Source organism: Ambystoma mexicanum, chromosome 2q, assembly GCF_040938575.1.
Source record: "Ambystoma mexicanum isolate Mex_15411 chromosome 2q, UKY_AmexF1_1, whole genome shotgun sequence".
Classification (NCBI taxonomy): domain Eukaryota; kingdom Metazoa; phylum Chordata; class Amphibia; order Caudata; family Ambystomatidae; genus Ambystoma; species Ambystoma mexicanum.
In genome coordinates, this window is record NC_090924.1 from 459,057,738 (window position 1) to 459,078,765 (window position 21,028).

The 21,028-nt window shown below is 45.1% G+C and overlaps 1 protein-coding gene across 2 annotated transcripts in view; it reads left to right on the forward strand.

Moving 5' to 3' along the window:
* PTPN18 (protein tyrosine phosphatase non-receptor type 18) overlaps positions 1-18,840 on the forward strand; it is a 674,845-nt gene extending 656,005 nt beyond the window's left edge. For both annotated transcript variants that reach the window (XM_069647567.1, XM_069647566.1), the window contains one exon: positions 14,881-18,840. In XM_069647567.1, coding sequence (XP_069503668.1) covers positions 14,881-14,951 — 71 coding nt within the window. In that variant the 3' untranslated portion in view covers positions 14,952-18,840. The remainder of the gene's footprint in view (positions 1-14,880) is intronic.
* Positions 18,841-21,028: the final 2,188 nt, after the last annotated feature.

The following is a 21,028-nucleotide window of genomic DNA, read 5'->3' on the forward strand; positions in this document are numbered from 1 at the left end:
CCACTCCCATTTTTGCCAGGCTCACTGCCGTATCACATGACAGTTGTGCCACTCCCTACCACACTACGGACTCACCTCCATCGTTATAGATGGATCATCCCTTGGTAGTGAAGTCGGTGAAGTCGCACCTTTGAATAAAGGATGACCACACTGTGCATTTCTTTGCTTCACATAGCTTGCTGAGTTTGCTTTCCGCTGCTTCGTTGGGGGCATCTCTTTGGTTCCACTCAAATCCCCATTTCTAACAGACTAGCTCACTCTAACACGTACACCGCATGTGTTTTGATACACGTGTGTAGTCTTCCCGTGGGGCTAGTTAACACTCACTTCAACCCACTAGAGGTTTTCTATTGTACTTCAGAGACCCTGCATCATGCTTTGCCGTTCCTCATAGTTGCGGTTAGGTTTTCCGCAATACAATGTGGATCCCCATTTTAAGTCTGCCACATGTGGTGTTACATACATTGGGCCTCATTACAAGGTATGCGGTAGAGGGATAACCGGGCCGGTAGAGATGCTGGCCCCGTTATCCCTCTACCGCCCCATTACGAGGACTCCTCGCAGGACCCACTAACGATGCCTGGTTTTACCAGGCGTCCTTAGCGGGTCCCGCGAGCAGACCAGGATGCAAACAACGGGCCCGTCATTAACGGGCCCGTTGTTTGCATCCTCCCCATTCCCATTGAGCCCTATGGGGGCTCGAATGGGAATGGCGATGTACCGGGTCCGGGTTCCTGGGAAGGGGAATTACCGGGCCCTCCAAGGTCAGAATGCCCCGGTACTTACCCATTCCGGGAACCCGGACCTGGTACCTGGTATGGGGGAAGCCATGCCGCTAATATCAGCATGGCTACCTCCATACTTGTAATGAGGCCCATTGTGTTTGAATTTGCACGGTACTATCTAGGTGATCCACACCACCGGTGAAACTTTCATTGGGTGCTCGCCACTGTAGGCCACCACTCTCTGAATTTCCGCATACCAGCCTTTGTTACGTCTGTTCAGCTATATGCAATTTATGCGGCCAGTCTCCCCTTGTTACTTGAGATCTTGTGTAAATATGCTAGCCTAGCCTGCATCTCACCTGCCGCACTCAGAGCATGCATGCATTCCTTCAATACAATGCCAAAGTATGCTGCTATTCCTGCTTCTTCATGTTGCTCCTTCCCACCCTGTTTTCACTGTGTGAAAGTAGTCATTGTTTGTTCCACACTTTAGAACCTGGGTTCATTTCTTGCCTTGTTTGTTGTTACACATGTTGTGTTGAATTGCACTGTATTAGCTGGTGCTATACTTGAGCCAGACCACCTGAATTTCCGGAAGCAGCCCAAGACTTTCCTTTTCTCCTATGCTTTCTCTCTCTCCCCTGCTGACCTAGCAGTCTGCTGTGCCGGCTGGTTGCTTGGTACCCTCAGAGTCTCACTGGGCACCAGGCTCCTCCATGATCAGTCTCCTCTGCACTGCACTGCCACCGGGCTACCGCGTACTTAGGGACAATATCTGTAACCTCCATAGTCCCCTGCCTCCTTGCACTTACCCAGAGCGGCAGCCCTGGCTGCACTTATTCAGAGCAATACTGCCCTGATTGCACTTCCCCCTCCGTCTCCCTGGCACTTCGCCCTCTCCCTTCTCCCTGCACTTGACGTTGTCGCACTTGCACGATCTGAATGACACAAGGCCTAGTAAGATCATTTGTTTTGTCCTCTCTCTGTCTGCCCTCCCTTGTCTTGTTGCGCCTAGAATCACTTGTGTACAAGCGCGTTATAAATGACATATATATCACTGGTGAACCCTCCACAGTATGCTGACTGCCACTGCCCCCACTCTTTGCATGTATTGCATGAATTGGCATTCCAGGTTTTAGCCCATTACTGAGCTATCTTGAAGTGTTATAGAGATACCTGCACCCTGCCTGTTGCTCTGTGTGCTGCACAATGAGCAGGTAGGTATTCATTTCCCCCTCTGTGGATCTTTGCTGATTGGTTGTTTCTATTGGTTGTTGTCGCATTACTGTGAGCTGTAGTAACACGCTATCAGCTAGTTCACTCATTAAATGAAACTACCACTTTGAGCTTATTGCCTCTGTTTGTAGGACCTTTTCTAGCTTGTGGTCCCGTTGCTGTTCGTGTATATCTTCTAGTTTACTTCACCTCTTCTCTTGTGCCACCTTCCATTCAGGATTAATAATTATAATTGTGTGTTCTTATGTAGCATATCATGTTAGACTCTTCCAGCTTCTAAGCGATATAATAACAGGTCTCATTTTTACCCCATTTTCTTTGAATGGTGCTTGATTTACTGACCTATCGACATCGGAAAGGAGTAAAGGCTAAAACGGCCCTGCCACGGAATTCGACCTTGCCAAGTGCAAGCTGTTCCAATGTCCGACACCAACCTTAGCCCTATGGATTATCGCAACAGCTCCTACTACTTAAGGTCTCTTGTAGGTGCTGCGTAGAATGTGCTCCCTGCCATGTTCACTGCAGTTTCCGCCCTCTTTGCTAGCTGCTTTACTGTTGTGTAGCCTGAAGGAGGTGTTACTTGTGAGGCTCTGAAGAAACTCAAAGTTCACCTTACTTGTTATCCTTTTCTACAAGTTCATGAAGAGGGAGGTAAAGCTGTTTTAGTGGCAGTCAAGCTAAATATTAAAATCCCCCATTATGAGGATTTTGTTGGATGTGATCTGCAGCTTGGTGAATAGATCAGACCATGCTGTGAGAAACTGTGCGACAGCACCTTGGGAGGGGTTAGGGGAGGGGGGCTATAAATGATAACGAATTTGAGATAAATAGTCAGGTCGAGCTGAGGCACTGGAATGACGGGTGCAATACTGTGGGGATCCTCGTAATAAAGACTAAAGCTGGGGATAGATAAAGACCATTTCACCTCCTGCTTTCTACAGTGTGTTGTTGACATAGATCGTACAGCTGCCGTCAACAGCATATCAAAAAGGGTGGTGTAATTATCTGGGAACCGTGTCATTGTGATACCCGTAGCAACACTGACATGTTGCACTTCGCCCCTAACTGGAAGGCTTTGCAGTTTAATATGCTGTCTCTTCTTCCATCAAGAGGTTCAGCTGAGATCAGTGGAGGCAGCATTAGGCGGGGCATCAACCACACTCCCCACTCATGTAGGAAAGTAGCCAAACAATGGCACTGTTATGGTGCAGAGAAACTATCAGAACCTAATTTCCTTCTTTGACTACTATCTCCCCCACCTCCTATATCCTAGAACACTCCTAGTCAAAGGGCTAGCGGTCCAGGAGCAGTGAGACCGTTGACCACCACCAACTATGCTAAAACCTTTCAGAGATCTGATGTCTCAGCTGCAGCCCCCAAAACCCACAAGAGGAAATTTGGTCCCAACTCCACAATGAGAACATAAGAACCGTATACCGCCTTGCTTCTATTATTTCAAAGAGGAAAAAACAAAACATGAAAAGAATAATTGGTTCAGTATGATGCTGGAAGCTCCAGAAGAGAAAAAACAGACAGTTGAGTGCATATGGCAGAAGTTCCTCCCCTTGAAGAAAAAGTGAACTTCTCCACCATAAGAGAGGTCACTATAACACACACACAAACTGAAGAAGAAAGCATATCTGTGCACCCACATAATGCAAGTACCTAAGACCTCAGCTGAAATGTTCCAGGACTGCAAAGGACTTTCTCTCCCACCAGAAAGCTTTTCAGCTCCTCTTGCATCCCAGGACTTGGCTGGCAACCTGTCCACCTGCCTTGAGAACATAAAGTCCATCTGATCTAATATTAATGCCTGCCTATGCTCTTCCATACCTAGCTTTCTGCTTCCCACCCTGGCTACGCTGTTCCTGTCCTGTCTTCAACTTTGTGATCCCTGTAGACATCATGAAAACTATGAAGACGTTGAGAGCCTTATCAGAACAGCTCTTTCGCTGCCCACCATCCACTATCAATGGGAACATGATATCGCTAGCTCCCAGTTTAGCTTTGTAAGTCAGCAGCTCTTAAGTTCCAGACATTTTCCTCTTGGCCTCAAGAAATGCATCAGGCCCTATTCAACAACTCATATGGCTACATATCCCTTCTGGCCAATTATGATCCAATCGCTAACACAGCTTTCCTGGGGAAGATCATAGAGAACATGGTGACCCAGCAATTCATTTGTTATAGTACCTCACCTATTGCATGACCATCAATCAGGCTTCTCAGCTGCATGGGGGCTCAATCTACTATTCATGAGGGAAGAGGTACTGCACTGCTTGTAGAATGGCACCCCTTCAATTCGCATCCTTCTTGGCCCGTCCACAGCATTTGACACTATGCACCATGCCACCATCCTCAACCACTTAACAGATCTTCTGGGCATTAAAAACCTTGTACTTGAGTGGGTTGCCTACTTATTGTACGACTCAGTTACAGCTATAATTGGTATCAGGTCCCCTTCTATCTGGTCCATCTGCGTTGACTTGTAATGTGACACAAAATGTTCCCCTATTGCCTTGGCTTTTTAATGCCTACCTCAAACCACTTTCTGATCTCAGATGTATGCTTATGATATCGAGACTGACTTTACTCTGGATACCTCCTTTCAAAATACAACTTCGATATCGTCTGGCCTTTCAATCATCAATGATTAGATGATCAAAAGTAGCTTGCGCCTCAGCACTTACAAAATGGAGATCATCTGTATTGGTAACACCAGATTTGCCTTTTAACTGACCAACCACCATGGATGCTTCTTTATGTTCATCAGCAAACAATCTGGCCATTATATTTCACAGCCTGCTCTCCTTTGTCCATATGCTATGCTGACCGTGGACCTGAAACCAAGAGACTGTGTCACCTCAGACCTCAAGTGCTGGCATTGCCTACCTGTAGAAAAGCATATTGCTTTCATGACTTAGTGTACTATTCGTTGCGCCAATTGGGGTATTGGTTCATTTTCTCAACATAAGATCATCAAATAGCACCCCTTAGGGGTTCTTCGGTCCACTCATTCCTTCTCCATCTTGCTAACCTGGGTCAAGAAAAATGAATTTGGAGGAAAACTACTCAACACAGCTAGGCCAAAGCTTTGAAACTTGGCACAGCCTCCCCATCACTTTAAGAGCATTGGACATCCATGTCATGTATAGGAAACGACTTAAGACTTTCCTTTTTAAGCTCTCCTTTGCTTAACACTCGAGACCTGCTATCTGCTGTTAATTATAACACTTAACCATTTCCTTCTATACTGCACGTATACAGTCTCTGTACCTTGAGTTGCCCTGTTGACTCTGCTCCCAGTCATGCTTAACTGTACTGCTCCTAGTCATTCTCAACTGTACTTATAGTTTTGTCATGTGTTGAGTTTGCATAGTTGTGTTGGCTTATTGTGCTTCTCTCTTCTTAGCCATACCCCTGGCACCTGTTTCTGAATGACCCAAGGATTAGAAGATTCAGGCTCCATTTGCCCCATTTCTCTACCATTCCATCCTTTCCACTTTGCGCACAAGGGCTTGTGTGCATTTACAGTTCGCAACTAATGAAACAATAATAAATGAATAAATAAAGTGAATAATAATTATGCATGAGCATATGCATTAGCAACTATTATTTGTATGACCGATGTATGACCACTAGATCACAAAGTTTGAGATGTGCAATGAGATATCTCATGATACGATTAAAGGTCACAACAAGCAATCTTTAAAAGCAGTCAACTAATTGTATTGTATTGTAGTTGTCATTTATATAGCACCTTTTACCATTATTGTAGTCTCAATGCGCTAGTGGTGGGAAAGCCATTGGGGACCGAAGTACGGAGTGTTGGAGATCACGAAGTTGGATTAGAATGTGTGTCTGCATTTGGCCATTGTAAGGCGTGGTGGGGCTGGCCGGGCTTCGATAAAAAGCATCCTACGAGTTCAAGCATTTGAATGGGTGCTGAGAGAGAGGCCAGGAGAAAGCGTGAGTGCAAGAGACTCCTCATGTGTCCAGCTGGCCTGATTCTGTCATAGGTCTTTGCTGCATACTAATGGCAGAGGTGTTGAGGCGTAGTCTGGTGTATGAAGGCAGAATAATTATGTGACCAGCGAGACCGAATTTGGCATAGTCGTTGCTGTATTCTGATGTGTGTGTGTGTGTGTAGCCAGGCCTGCGGCCAGTGTCCACGGGAGTGGTGCCATGCAGTCATCCTACATGGCAAATCATAAAGCCTATTGATGGAAAGGATTTGTTAGGGGGACATATATACATATAGAACATATAAGAATTAATACATCATTGGCTGCCCCTTATCTGTAGGACACGCCTTGAACGGTATCCAGTGATATTAATGAATAGAAAATAAAGAATGACATTTGAACGAATAAAAAAACAATGAAAAAATACTGTTTAAAAGAATTATATATATATGTGGGCGTCGGGTAAGGGGTTAAATTTGGTAAGGAGGGTTTGGGGTGGGGTTTTAAACATGGGGAAATGGGTGGCTTGGGGGGGGCCCAAAAAAAAGAAATGTGATGTTTTCATTTTTGTTTAGTTCAAATTTCATTCTTTCATTCTTTATTATTTAGTTGGTTAAAATCACATAGATCCACCTTGTACTTCCTTTAAATACGTATAGTACTGATTATAGCTGAAAATAATACCAGCAGATTGATCTTTGCAACAATGTATCTTAGGTTGCCCTTTCAACCCACTGATTGGTTGACATGCTAGCCCAACCTTGAACGTTCAGCTCTTTAGCAGCACATACATGAAATGAAACCTATGTGCTTTGAATTGTGTCAGATTACTCCCAGTTCTCCCAATTAACCCGTCATCCTTCATCGGTCAGCCATAAGCCAAAATCTTCTGTCTGTAGTTGACCTTGCAGCCTGCTCTCTGTCCTGGAACATTTGAGGGAGTGTGAGCACACCACTACCTTAGTCTGAGGCTCTAATGAATAGTACTTGTCTTCGACTTCTGAGTCATATGTGAAGAGACCACAAATTTGTCCATTTCAGCCTCTTATTTACTGTTTACTGTTATTTTATTCAATTATACAGGGTGCTGTTGCTCCTCTTAGCCTCTAGAGACTTGCTCACTCTACCTTACATAGACTTCATATACTTTTAATTGTCCAATACTTTGGCCATTGCAGATGTGTTCTTCTTCTTTGATCTAAGAGAAATGTGCCCTTTGTTCATAGCGTATCCTGGTTAACTCCCCTTGTGCCTTGTATCTTTGATCTTAGGCCAACATAGCCAACATAGCCTTCCTGTTGTTCTGCACACAGAGCTTTCCAACTTCTCCTGATTCTGCAACCTTGGTCAGTCTCTGAGGTAGCTTAGTTGAATTCGACATGAGCCAGCGTCCATTTTCCTATCATGGCCATCCTTGCCACGTCATATATTCCTCTATAGCAAACCTTTATATGTTTTTTTTCTACCTTGTGTTACTGCGTATTTACAGTTATTGACCAGTAAATTACTTTATCTTCTTTGTATCCACGATTACTTTAGCTTTAGGTACTGTTAAGACCGGAGGGGGGGTCTGAACTTCCACTCTCTATATGGTAGAGGGGAGGCGCAGACACCCCTGCCAAGATTCTCTAGTATTGGTAGTTGTGGTCGAGCAATCGAGGCCTAGCTTCTCGGGAGGTGATGCGAGCTGGTTCTTAAGTACAGTGTAGTCTTCGAGCACCCACGAAGGAATGTCCACACACTGTATCGGTTAAAACAGTCTTTATATAATTAATATTCAAAGTCATACACACGATCACGATAGCTCACTTTGTGCTCCGAAAATCAACAATGGTAAATATGTACAAATTCTAAAGTGGTACCACTAACATTATTAGATCTTATTCAAGTGCATAGGTAGGGTAGGTAGCAGTATCATGCAGCACAAGGATAGTACGAGAGGACTGTGAAACAAAAAGCCTGGTTTTGATAGCTTTCCTAAAGGCTGTATGAGAGTCAATCAATCTTATCTGAGTTGGGAGGGAGTTCCAGAAAGTGGCAGCCATGTTTGGGAAGCTAGTGCCACCCGCCCGTACTCTGCGTGTGAAGGGTACAGTGATTCTGTTGGAGTATGCATCTGGAGGGTCTGGATGGAGTGTTGTGTTGAAATCTGAGAAAGAGAGAGAGATAAGAGAGAAAGAGAGTGATATCATATAATATTATATGTTGTATAATGAGTCATAACTGAATTCTGAGTGATAGCATGTGCCACACTTGAAAGGAATTGTGAATAATAGCATGTGCCACACTTTGATTGAATTGTGAATGATAGCATGAACCACACTTAGATGAAATTGCAAATGTTGCATGTGCCTCATCTAGTTGGAATTAGCATTATCCCACAATTAGTTGGAATTAGATGGAATTGTAAATGATAGCATGTGCCACTCTTAGATGGAATTGTTAATGATAGCATTGTGCCTCATCTAGATAGAATAAAATTGTAGCATAGCCCTCACTTAGTTGGAATTGTGAATGATATCATGTCCCACACTTGGATGGAATTGCGAATGGTAGCATGCGCCACACTTAGATGGAATTGTAAATGATAGCATGTGCCTCACTTAGATGGAATTGTGAAAATAGCATACGCCACACTTAGATAGAATTGCGAATGATAGCATGTGCCTCGTCTAGATAGAATTAGGATTGTAGCATGTCCCTCACTTAGTTGGAATTGTGAATGATAGCATAACCCGCACTTAGATAGACTTGTGATTGATATCATGTCCCACACTTAGATGGAATTGTAAATGATAGCATGTACCTCATCTAGACAGAATTATGATTGGTAGCATATCCCACTCTTGGATAGAATTGTAAATGATAGCATGTGCCACACTTAGATAGAATTGCGAATGGCAGCATGTGCCACACTTCGATGGAATTGTGAATGATAGCATGAACCACACTTAGATTGAATTGTAAATGATAGCATGTACCTCATGCAGACAGAACTATGATTGGTAGCATATCCCTCACTTAGTTGGTACTGTAAATGATAGATAGAATTGTGATGGATAGCATGTGCCACACTTCGATTGAATTGTGAATGATAGCATATCCCGCGCTTAGATAGAATTTTGAATGATAGCATGTGCCACACCTGAAAGGAATTGTGAATAATAGCATGTGCCACACTGATTGAATTGTGAATGATAGCATGTGCCACATCTAGATTGAATTATGAGTGGTAGCATTATCCCACAATTATTTGGAATTAGTTGGAATTGTAAATGATAGCATGTGCCACTCTTAGATGGAATTGTTAATGATACCATTGTGCCTCATCTAGATAGAATATGATTGTAGCATATCCCTCACTTAGTTGGAATTGTGAATGATATCATGTCCCATGCTTGGATGGAATTGCGAATGGTAGCATGCGTCACACTTAGATGGAATGGTGAATGATGGCATGTGCCTCATCTAGATAAAATTATGAGTGGTAGAATTATCCCACAATTAGTTGGAATTATAAATGATAGCATGTGCCCCTCTTAGATGGAATTGTAAATGATAGCATGTGCCTCATCTAGATAGAATTATGATTGTAGCATATCCCTCACTTAGTTGGAATTGTGAATGATAGCATATCCCTCACTTAGATAGACTTGTGAATGATATGTCTCACACTTATTGTTGAACTTAGAAATTGTGCCTAATATACGCCCCCGTCCTGCTCTCGTGCTTGATCGCAGGCGCTTTACTGATAACCACCATATCACACTACTGTGCTTACTCTCCCTTATACACCATCATTCAACTAAAACACAGCTCTACTATGACACATTCGGTTTAGCTGTTATTATAAATGACATGACCCCACAAACTCCACATCATCCTAATAAAACACAGCTAGCTGAGCACTTTATGGCTAACTTAAGGCCTCCTCAGGCCTAACGCAGCCAGAACTCAGTCTGGATGTCCACCCTCACGTCTGAACACATCCACCTGATTTCCTCAGCACCACACCTACCGCTAAGAAGCAGCTATCATGCAACAACCACACCAGCTGCACACATATCCGGTGCACCCACTCACCATACCACACTCTCGCTCTCTACTGACTGAACTACGGTTGCCGAGGACGTTCAACCTACCAGCGCTTTGAGATCATACCAATGATACATAAGACGCTACATAAATGCCAAATAACATAACATACCTATCTAGCGAATATACATTGTACTTCAAACAACAAGACCGTGTAGTCCAGGGATGAAACATGAAAAACTTAACCACGTGCTATTCCACCTTCCAGCTGCTAAATTTGGTACCACTTGGGCACCCAAATTAGTTGGTGTTAATGTATTATTCATGTACATTAGAGATCGTCATTTAGAAGGTGCAATTTAAATGTGTCCATTTTATGTGCTAAGAAAGTGCTCTCCGGGCCTTGTTTTTGCTTCCAGTTCTAGACACTGTGTGCGTTTATTGAAAAAGAATTGGCTTGCCCCAGTGGCACCGGCTTTTAGCTAAGACCGCTGGTTTTGAAACGCACCACTGGCTACTGCTAAATGTGTCTTGTGTCATGTCCCCACCGAAGGCCTCAGGCGTAAAGCCTTGCGGGGACTGCAGGAAGCCCATGTCGGTGTCCTACCCACAAAAGCAGTGTTTGTGGGCTTTGTATCGCGTCCCAAGGTGTCTTCAGTTGGCCTGTACCTCCTACCGATCACCAAGCTTGTGGGTCTCTCCTCCGGCCTGGGGCTGCCTGACCCTTCCTCGTCTTACCCCTTATACATGACTGAACTGGCATACCCCCTTGATGCTTGTTAATTATTCGTGCCAAGTTCTGCCATTGCATGGCTCTGTCTCACTGTGCTGCTAGTCCTGACAGCTTCCAGCAAACGCAAACCCTTCTGCACAGGCGCAGCCTGCAAACTGCAGCCAGGCACTCCATTGTTTCCTACCTACCCCCTTTGCCCGATAAGGGTCACTGAAAGTTGGGGCAAAAGACTCATCAACAAGCCCAGAACCTTGGACTAGCCTATTACCAGATGTTTCCTGCTTTCAGTTTTTTGTCTGTTTTCTCCTGTTCTTCAACTTTTTGTGTATCCGGGATACTTATTTGGACTGCTCCTGCCTTTTCCTCAGAACTGTTGCTGCCCGCTGGTGTACCTGACCTTGCCCTGTATATCAGATTGCCTCTGTCATGACCCTAGTGTGTTTGCTGCCAGCATACGTTTTGACCTCAGGAACAAGTACCAGTCCACATGTACCCCCCTTCTTATCGGCTGCACAGCTTGGGGTTCTCCCTCATCTTCAATAAGGCCCAGGTTACACCATCACAGATACTCCAATGTACCTGTACACTGCTGAACCAACTCCCAAACAGGCCCTTAGCTCCTGAGGACAACATTGGCCGAAGTTGCAGATTTTCCCTTCCCAGAGCCCAGTCCCGACTTCTGCCTTTCTCTGCATTTTGGGTCTCATAGCCTCCTACATCTTTATTGTTCCGATGCCTAGTTGCGCATGAGGTTGCTCCAGTGACTGCAGTTCTATCAGTGGTATGAGTTTTGTGGCAATGTGACTGCTTTTGCATTTCTAGAACAATGTTCTCCAGTATCTCCTGAGGTGGGCCCTTAGACAGGTCGATCCTCAATGACACCTTAGCTACAGTTGACCGTAGTCATAAATGCCCTCTCTAGAGGGTTGTGGTACTCACCTATATGATCTGATGGTGACCAGCCTTTTGTCCCCCATGGAGTCAAGGGAGAAGCACATCAACCTCCTTGAGGTGCAGGCTATCAAACTGGCCCTTGGTTCTTACTTTCCATATGTGCAGGGCACGTGTGTCTAGATTCTGGTGGGCAACACTGTGGCCATACATTACCTGAACAGGGGAGGTCCTGAGGGGTTACTTCCTCTGTGCTGGGAAGCAATAGTTCTGTTTTTCTGGGCTCTGGAAATTGATGTCTACCTGTGAGCAGTTATTGCGAGAGCCTAGAGTAGGTATTTGTCCGTCTCCCATGCATGGGAATTGTCCTATGAAGTTCTGGACATAATCTTTGCCTCTCAGGGTGGGCCCTCGATTAGACAGCTTCACGTTCCAGAGTCAACCGGAATTTCCCCCACACTGTGCACAGAGACAAACATTGATTGCAGAGTAGAACTTCAATCTCCTCTATGCATTACCCTACATCTCTATCATCATGCGGGCCCTCAGGGGATAGAACCAGCCCACCCACATCCTGATCACTCCAAACGTGGCCCAGAGGACAGAATACCTGGAACTTCTGGGCATGTGCGTATGTCTCCACTGGTGCCTCCAGTCGGGGGTGGAACTACTCACTAATTTGGAAGGTAGAATCCTCCACCCGAACCTGAGCAGTCTCCACCTTCATTCTTAGTCATTGAGTGGGGGAGGTGCAAGGACTAAGAGTTGTCTGACGAGGTCCTGGATGTGTTCCTTTAAGCCAGGAGGCCAGCAAGCACGCCTATCTATGTTTTCTGATGGTGTTCTCTGACATGTGCCATTGGCAGGGTCTGATGTTTTGATTGGTTTGCTGCTTGACTTTCTGCTTTACTTGCCCCAAGAGGGCTGTTATAGTGGTACTTTTATGGGGGACCTCGCTGCTATTTCAGTCTTAAAGCAGATCCCTGAACCGTGCTCCTTCTTACTATTTTTACTATTATGCATTTTTGAAAAGAGTTGACTAACCAGTTTCCACCACACCAGTTTGTTGTTTCTCCTTGGGTTTGGAACCTTGTTCTAACATTTCTGATGGTGGCTCCATTTGTGCCATTGTGTTTGTGTCCTTTGAGGCTGCTAAGCCTTTAGGTGATGTTCCTAGCTGGCATCAGTTCCGCAAGGCGAATGAGAGAGCTCCAGGCTTTTTCCTTTAAGTCTCATTATCTTATCTGCTCTAAAGGAAATGTAACTTTGATGGTGAGACCGGGCTCCTATCCCAAGTCCGTGTTGTACATTCACCTGTCACAGGTTATCCATTTTCCACTCAAATTTCTTCTGCCTCGTCCAGCTAAGAAGGGGAGAGGTTTCAACATCTGGACCGCACAGGGGCACACAGTTACAATGTTTCTTCATGGGACATCAGTAAGGCCAAGAAGCTCTTTGAAAGCTTTGCTGGTGGCCAGGCATGCAGGGCTGCAACTAAATATACCATGTGTGGATGGAATATCCTCTACATTTCTGACCGCTATGATCTAGGCATCAAAGACATACCTCTGTGTCTCGGGGCTCTTTCTACCAGAGGCTTGTCGACTACCCCTGCTTTGCAGAGGGGTCCCTATATGGGCATCTTTGCACATGTTTGCTAAGCAGTATTGCTAGTTTCCTTATTAGGTCAGGATGTCCACTTTGGCTGTATGGTGTTCCAGAACTTCCTATTGTAGGCGATCCTTCTTGCTCTGCTCCCTCCACCAACCTGAGGGGGACAGAGGCCATGATGCATAGCCAACTCCATATATGCACCACTCCATTACATAACATCCGGTGCCATGAGCACCAATGCCAAACAGAACTGACCCAGAGCCACAGTGTCCCCCCTGGTGGCTGAAAAAGTTTCTTAAGCCAGACTTGCGCTTAAAGGATATTTGTGGAAGAAATGACTTATCCATCAGAAAAAAACATGACCTAAGTTTTATTTGTTACAAAAATAATCTTTTGTTCTTCGTAGGCATTGTTTTGTCTATCAATGCGCATGCTTTTTCTCGATTGTTTATTGGGCATCACTTCCTGCAAATATTCCCTTATTCACTTCCCTTCTAGCTATTTCTCACTGAGAAACTCCATCTGATTAGGATTACTTTTACCATCGTTTTTTATATCGTCTGCAATAATTATTCTTCATATAGTCATATTTTTACTTGCTTGTTTTTAGCAAGCATTTTTCCAATCAACATTTCTGTGAAAATATATTTTTAATAAATTATTTCTGTAGTAATATTTGTACATATCCCCCTTCTTTGACACTGAAGTCACAAGCCTGCCTGAAATAACACACCTGGTTGCTGAAGTTCATTCTGGGGCACTGCATGAATCTGCCTTGACAGGATAATGGAACATTCCCTTAAAGGGGAGGGTGAAATGAAGGGAGATCTGGCTCAGAGTTTGGAGATTGTTCAAAATGACCCTATCAGCCTATAACTGTAGACACAGAAGACAAACCTTTTTAAACTAGATTATAGAATTGTAGTTGTAGAAGAGGATAGATTTCACTCCCAAGAAACTACAAATGTGAAGAACCATCACTGCCCCTCAAATGAACACAGAGAAGCTAATTCAGCTTGCATTAACCCATTGATTTAGAAACGGTTTAAACCATGTCGCCTCTATATACTGTTGCTTGCTGTAAGTACTTAAAAGCAGGAGTGCTGGGAGGAAACACACGTATTATACAAGCCCTGGCCACACTCAGACTGACTCAGTCACCATAACAAAGGCTCCAGACCCATGCCTTACCATCTCATAATTCCGAGCAGCCATTACCCATCCAATTCACCCGGGGAATGCAAAAAGCCAGTGTTGAACAAGGCCTGCCACACAAATATTCAAAAGCTTGAGATCACTTTCTCACGCCAAAGTCCCTGCTCCAAATCATTCGTACCATCATACCATCACCTCATTACTTTAAGTAGGTAGTTGGACATTTTGGGCCTCGTTACAAGTTTGGCGGATGGCCAAATGATCCTCTTTGTCAGTTTTACCACCCGGTATATCCAATGATTTTCAGAGGGAATGTGGCGTCAAACTCGTAATGAGGCCCATTCTTTCCAATGGTCTTCGAGGATCCTCCCTAGACAATGTGAGAAATGGGACTGAAAGATAGATAGGAAGAGAAATACTGTGTCCAAGGAATAAGGATGACTTTCATTCGCAGCAGAGAGTTTAATACAGATGGGAACGTATAGTGTACGAGAACTCACCGTTATTGTTTTTTAATCTCTTACAGGCTTCAATAACCGAATCGGGAGGCCGAAGGGACCTAGGGAACCTCCTGCTGAGTGGAGTCGCTTGGAATGATGACAGATGTTGGCTTCCTGAGTGATCCCACATCAAGAAGCCTCTTTTGTCATCCTCTGCGCTTGCGATATCAGATGAGGAACGAGAGAAGATTCAGTTCTCTGATCTGGAACTACTGTGATCTTACTGTAAAGGATTAGGATCCTAAGGAAATCTCTTTCTCCAGGGAGCTTCTTCTATCCTTCCTCTGCTTACGCAGTAACAGACGAGGCATCTCTTTGAGCCTCACCTGGCTCTCTTCCAGACACTTAAATCAACCTGCTCAGTGGGTAGAAGACCTGCATCCAGAGGCTGTAAAATGGACTGGGTGAATACCAAGCAGATCCGAGGAGCATCACCATTTGGTATCGGCAGTATTTAAAAACTCAACGGGAAATATCCTCCTGTGGCCCCAGATGGCATTTTTAATCTTAGTTATTTATATTTATGTGTGTTTGGCATCAAGTCTTTATTGATGTTATGTACATAGGCAGTGCAGCCTGGCAGTAAAAGGGTGTTGATTAGGACTAAAGAGCATCATTAAGAGGCAAAACACTTCCACAGAAATGGGCATAATTCAATAACCTCTGGATGTTACATGAGCCGGAGCCCACTTTTGTATGACCCCTCACCCCTTCAGAGTGTATTCGGGTACTGCTAAGCATGCATGTTCCTGGGACAAGTAGATATGCATTTGCCAGAACGCCATGGACATATGGATTGAGAGCTTACACAAGGTACTTTGGCTGTCATTTTGTTGTCAAGTGGCAATTTGCATTTTTTACAGCACTGCAAAGCTTTTGATGTTGTATAGGTTTATTTCGGCATTCCCCAGAGTTCTAAAAGCCTGTGTTTGTGGAAATGTATATTTTGAGAAAACCCCAATGTCTTTTTTTCCAGGCATTACAAAAGAAGACCCTGGTTTAAACCAGGGTTCGGACTGGGGCACCAATGAAAAAGTGTCTCACAGTCCCAAATGCAATTCATTCCTTTTGTGGCACACGTGTATGAGGTTGCTGTTATTACTCTTGTTCAGAAGGTCATTGACATAGCATTTCGGTGCGGGGGCAGGACAAAGACTGATATGCAAATGGCTACTTCCCATCTTTGAAAGGTACAGTGAGCAAAAAGCGATGTCTGCGAACTCTCAAAGTGGGAAAAAAACACAGAACAGGTTATCATGCCATGTTCTTTCTGGAGAGGGGCGCCTGCTACCTTTTTTGGAAAAACATTTGTGGCAGACTATATGAGTAGTACCCAGGGTGGGAAGTGTTTTTGAAAAAGGTGTTGCAAATTGCGCATTTTAAAGAATATTTGTTCAGTAAAACTGGTCAAAACTACTAGCAAAGTTGAAGTAACTCACTAAACTGGCCCATTTAACCAAAAAATGGGCCCAATTTGAACAAAAGAACTGTCCCACACAAGCATGTTGGGCCTGCAATTGGGGCATTGCCCTATTGGCCAGTCTGAGTCTGGTGTACACTAAGAATTGGTATCAAGAAACTGAACTGACCGATGTTTGAATCCAATTTGGTGTGCGTGAAGAAAGTGCACGGTGGTCATTTAAAAAGAGGTGTATTTTTCAAAACAAGCTGCACTGAATGTTCTGGGGAGTGTTAGTGGGCTATAAACCAATGATTTAAAATAGATGCATTTCAGAGATCTGTGGAAAGGGAATCATGTCATGGGTCTAACCCAGGTGAAATCTGTGGGCCCAGACAACATGCTTTAAAGGAAGATGGGTTAAGCATATTGGAAGCAACCAAACTAAAGGCGTGAGTTCCAAAAAGGAGTTTGTTTTGCTATAGTAATGTCTTCACAGGCAAGGGACAGCAGCTCTCTTGCTCGTAGATCATAAAACCCAGAGGTCACCTTATGGTGTCAGTATATACTTTGAGTACTCTGATAGTCTGTCCTCGTTTGTGCATTCCAGTTTGATATCCATCCTTTTGTGGGCAGGACTAAAAATGTTCAATGTAAAATAAATTAACAAAGCAGAGTCCAATTAGAAAGGATAGCATGCGACAAACTTTCTTATCAGGCATTCGGTTCCCCACTCTAAAGGCAGCTGGAATCCTCATGAAATGGAAGAAATCGAAGGTGAGTTCTTTTTATCACAACACCCCTCACAACACCCCTCCCTAGTAACTTATTCCTGCAAGTCGCTGGACCGAAAAGGCATCTTTGTAGTGCTTTCATGTTGTACCGCTTTACTACAGGGGGCCTCATTACGACCCTGGCGGTAAGGGGTTAGCGCCATCGTTAGCTGCGCCGACCCCTTACCGCCAATCACGAGTTCCCTCTCCGCCATGGCGGATTTTACACCTGCTTCTAGCGGGTGTAAAAATCCATGGCGGTAAGGGAACTTGGTGTTAATTACGCCACCGTAATTTACGGTGGCGTAATTAACGCCTTCCCCACTCCCATTATGCCCTATGGGGCAAAAATGGGAATGGGGAAGGGTAAATGGGGATTGGGGATTTACCGCCCCGCCAAGGTCGGAATGGGGCGGTAAATCCCCTTACCGCCATGGTGTTAACGTAGTTAGCACCATGGCGGTAAAGTCACGGCCCTGGCGGTAACTTTCCGCCAGGGTCGTAATGAGGCCTTGGTCCGTGAGGCTTTCCTCTCAGCGCCTACCAATAGTGCTCTTTGTACCAATGAGCTGGCGGCCCAAGTTAAAGGCCAGAGCAAAGCAAGGGCTTTTAACGAGGGCCTCGGTTCATTACCACCCGTTCCAGCCCTTGAAACGGGTGCTTAACGCCATAAGCACCTGTCCAGGGGATGGGACAGGGCTGAATGAAAGTATTTTCGTTCCGTGAAAGGGACTCCTCACAGCATCCCGTTCACAGAATGAAAAGACTGCTCAAAGGTGGCCGCCATGGAAAGGGAAATCGGGGCTCCATACAGAGCCCCTCTTCCCTTTCCATGGCTGTCTCATGGATAAGAAAAGGAAGAAGGAAGTGGTGGTGGCTGCTGCGAGGGGCGCTGCTGCCACAATGAGGTAAGTGGGGAGGAGGAGATCATTTTAAAAGGGGAAAGGGGGTGGGGGAAGATGGCGGGCAGACGAGGCAGCGGTCAGGTGACTTGGAACGCAGGCTAACATCGGGAGATTGAGTCTGCATTTCAAGCCTCCTGATTGGCTGACTCCCCCATTCAGGGTGCTAATGGAAACTCTGCAAACATTACTCTTCAACTTGCGTGGATTCCCAATTTGGTCAAACTGTCCCAAAGACCTCTGTTTGGAGAATTAGGACTCGCACTTTCTGCATAGCTCTTACTGAGAATGCTTATTTTTAGATTTTTATCTCTCACAAGGATAGAAGAAAGGGGCCAGGGTGTAGGATTAAGAAAAATCCACTCACTGTAGTAATTCTAGCGCATACCCCTTTTAATCCATACAACCTTCTCTCTGACGAAAGTAATATCTGTCAGATTCTGGGATAAACTGAAAGACAAACACTGGCAGGAGAAGCCAGTGTGCGTTAGGGCGTGGCTCTGGGTGCTTTTGCTTTGAAAAATGTCCTTAACTGTACAAAATGATCCTGCCCCTTTCCTGCAAGGATGGAAGAAAGTGGACTGTGTACTAGGAGCCCAAGAGTCACTATCATGAGTAAATAAGCTTTATCCTGCTGGAGGTGTAGTGAATGAGATGGGCGGACACCATGGTATGCATGCATCGGCAGTTCCTCCTGGTTGTGTTGCAGGCCTGAGCGTGCTTTGTAAAGTCTGTAATACTGTTAGAGTAGACAACTGAAACTGGTACATTGAGGATGTTTCTCAAAATAGAATTACGTTTTAATAGATGACTGTCCTAGTGATTAGTGTTTGTATAATGTGTTGTGGTGTTTTTCCTCTGCTTTGTAAATAATAAAACTGGCTGCAGTTATTGCCCAGCCCTTCAATCCTTCGCTACCTCCAGTTTCCAGTCTTTATAGGCAGGTTGGTCCATGCTGTAATTAAAAGTTGACTATGTAAGGATGCAGCATCTGGTGCGGTATCTGGCCTTCCGCAAAATGAATGCATGACTGCAATGAAGCACCTGCTACAGAGATGCAGGGCTGTCGCGTGGGAGAGAGTGCACTCTGTCTCCCCATTCAGGCCAAACAAGTGAACCAATATCAGCTGCCAGAATTACATGGAAACTAGTGGCATATACCCTGTGTGTCCTTCTTAATAAAGAGCATAACATTTCACAGAGGATGACCAGAATTTCGTTCTCACCCGCCAACCACTAAATAAAAGAAAGATTTTGATCATTGCTTGGAAGTACTTTTCGGACATCATGGTTGAGCAGCTGTAAGTTGGGAGGGCGTCGGCACTGGCGGACATCCCAAGAGGCCTTCATTTGACTCCACGAAGAACTGCTGCTCAATCGTGGAAGAGGCATTCTCCAGCATGGGATCTTCTGCAAATTCTCGTGGTAGAATATCCACACCTGCTCATAGGCAAGAATCTTTGAAATCCTTGAGATTAATAGATGTTTGGCTTTCCAGTTTCATTGGGGCTAAAAAGTAAACTGTTGCCATATTGTTGCAGAGGCTAACAATGCACAATGCACTAACCACCATTTTGCTTTGATTCATTTCTAACTTCAAAGAAGGGATTCTAAGCAGAGGATCTTCTTCATAAACCTGCAACACCTTCTTATGGGCCAACTAAAACTTTCTCCAATCTTGACTCTTAACTCCCTTCTGTCCTCATTCCCCTTGAGCTATCCCCTGCTTTTGACAAGGTCAACCATGCCATCCTGCTCAATCGTCTCTGGGACAAACTTGGTATTAGTGATCAGGCCATGGCCTGTTGACCTCCTTTCTCACAGACCGACCCTCTCAGTTCCAACTGGGGTCTTTCCTCTCTTCTATCCCTCTCTCTACTTGTGGTGTTACACAGGGGTCTAACCTCTCTCCCTGGTTATTCAACCACTACCTGGCACCTCTTGCCCACTGCATCGCTGCTTTCTGCTCCAATTTCCAATGTTATGCATATGTCACTCAGCTCTCTTTCAGGCTCTCCTCAGCCACCTCTGCTTCTTCTCTCATACCAGACTATCTAGCCGCAATTCAGGAATGGTGTACCGCCAATAATCTCTGCCTTAATGCCAGTAAGATGCATTTCCTCCTCATTGGGACACCCGCCCCCACCTTTCCTCTCTCTCTCTTGCCGCCCACTCTGGGCCCTCTTCTTGCTCCTTCCTGTGCGGCTAAGAAACTTGGTGTCATCTTCGACTCCATCCTCTCCTTCTCTTCTCACATCTCTGACATCTCTAAGAAGTCAAACTATCAGCCGCACCTCCTCGCATCTATTATTCTGTTTCTCACTTTCCCCCAGAAGCTCACTGTCTCCAGGGCTCTGGACTATTGCAACAGCCTCTTTCTAAATCTTCCTGCCTCTATTCTTCGACCTTTACAACTTATCCAGAACAGGACTGCGAGACTTGTCCTTGGCCTCAAGCCCAGGGATCGTATCTCTCCAGCTTTGAAATCTCTTCATTGGCTGCTGTGGCTGCGAGGATCAAGTTTAATACACTTTGCATCATCCACAAGGCTTTCTGGGGCGTGGGACTGCTCTACCTCCAACTTTCTCTTCCAAAAAATCTTCCTTCTCAAGCTCTTCGCTCATCCACCTCCAACTCTCTGAGGGTCAGACGCTTCTCCAAGCAGAGAGTTAGGGGCAGATCTATCTCCTCGTCTGGGGCCACCCTCTGGAACAGCCTCCCTGCCTCTCTCAAATTTGAGCAGAACCACCTCTGGTTTCCTGAAGCAATTCAAGACCTTCCTTTTCGCTTCCAATTTCTATCTTCCTCTCCCCTGCTGATGCACCTGACCGCTCTGTGCTGTGGTCAACTGGTCCCCTCTGAACTCAGGCCAGGCTTCTGCATGCCCAGTTGCCCTTGCACTGCCTCTGGGCTCCCCAGCCCTTAAGGGTCTGGATCTGCAACCCTACAGTCCCTTCTCTCTGCACTTATGAGCCACCCGCTGGCTGCACTTGTGAGGTAACTGCACTTCCCCCTGGCACTTCTCTGTTTCCCACTTCCCCACACCTGCGCATTCTGAATGACACAATGCCTAGTAAGATCGTTATTTTGTCCTCCCATG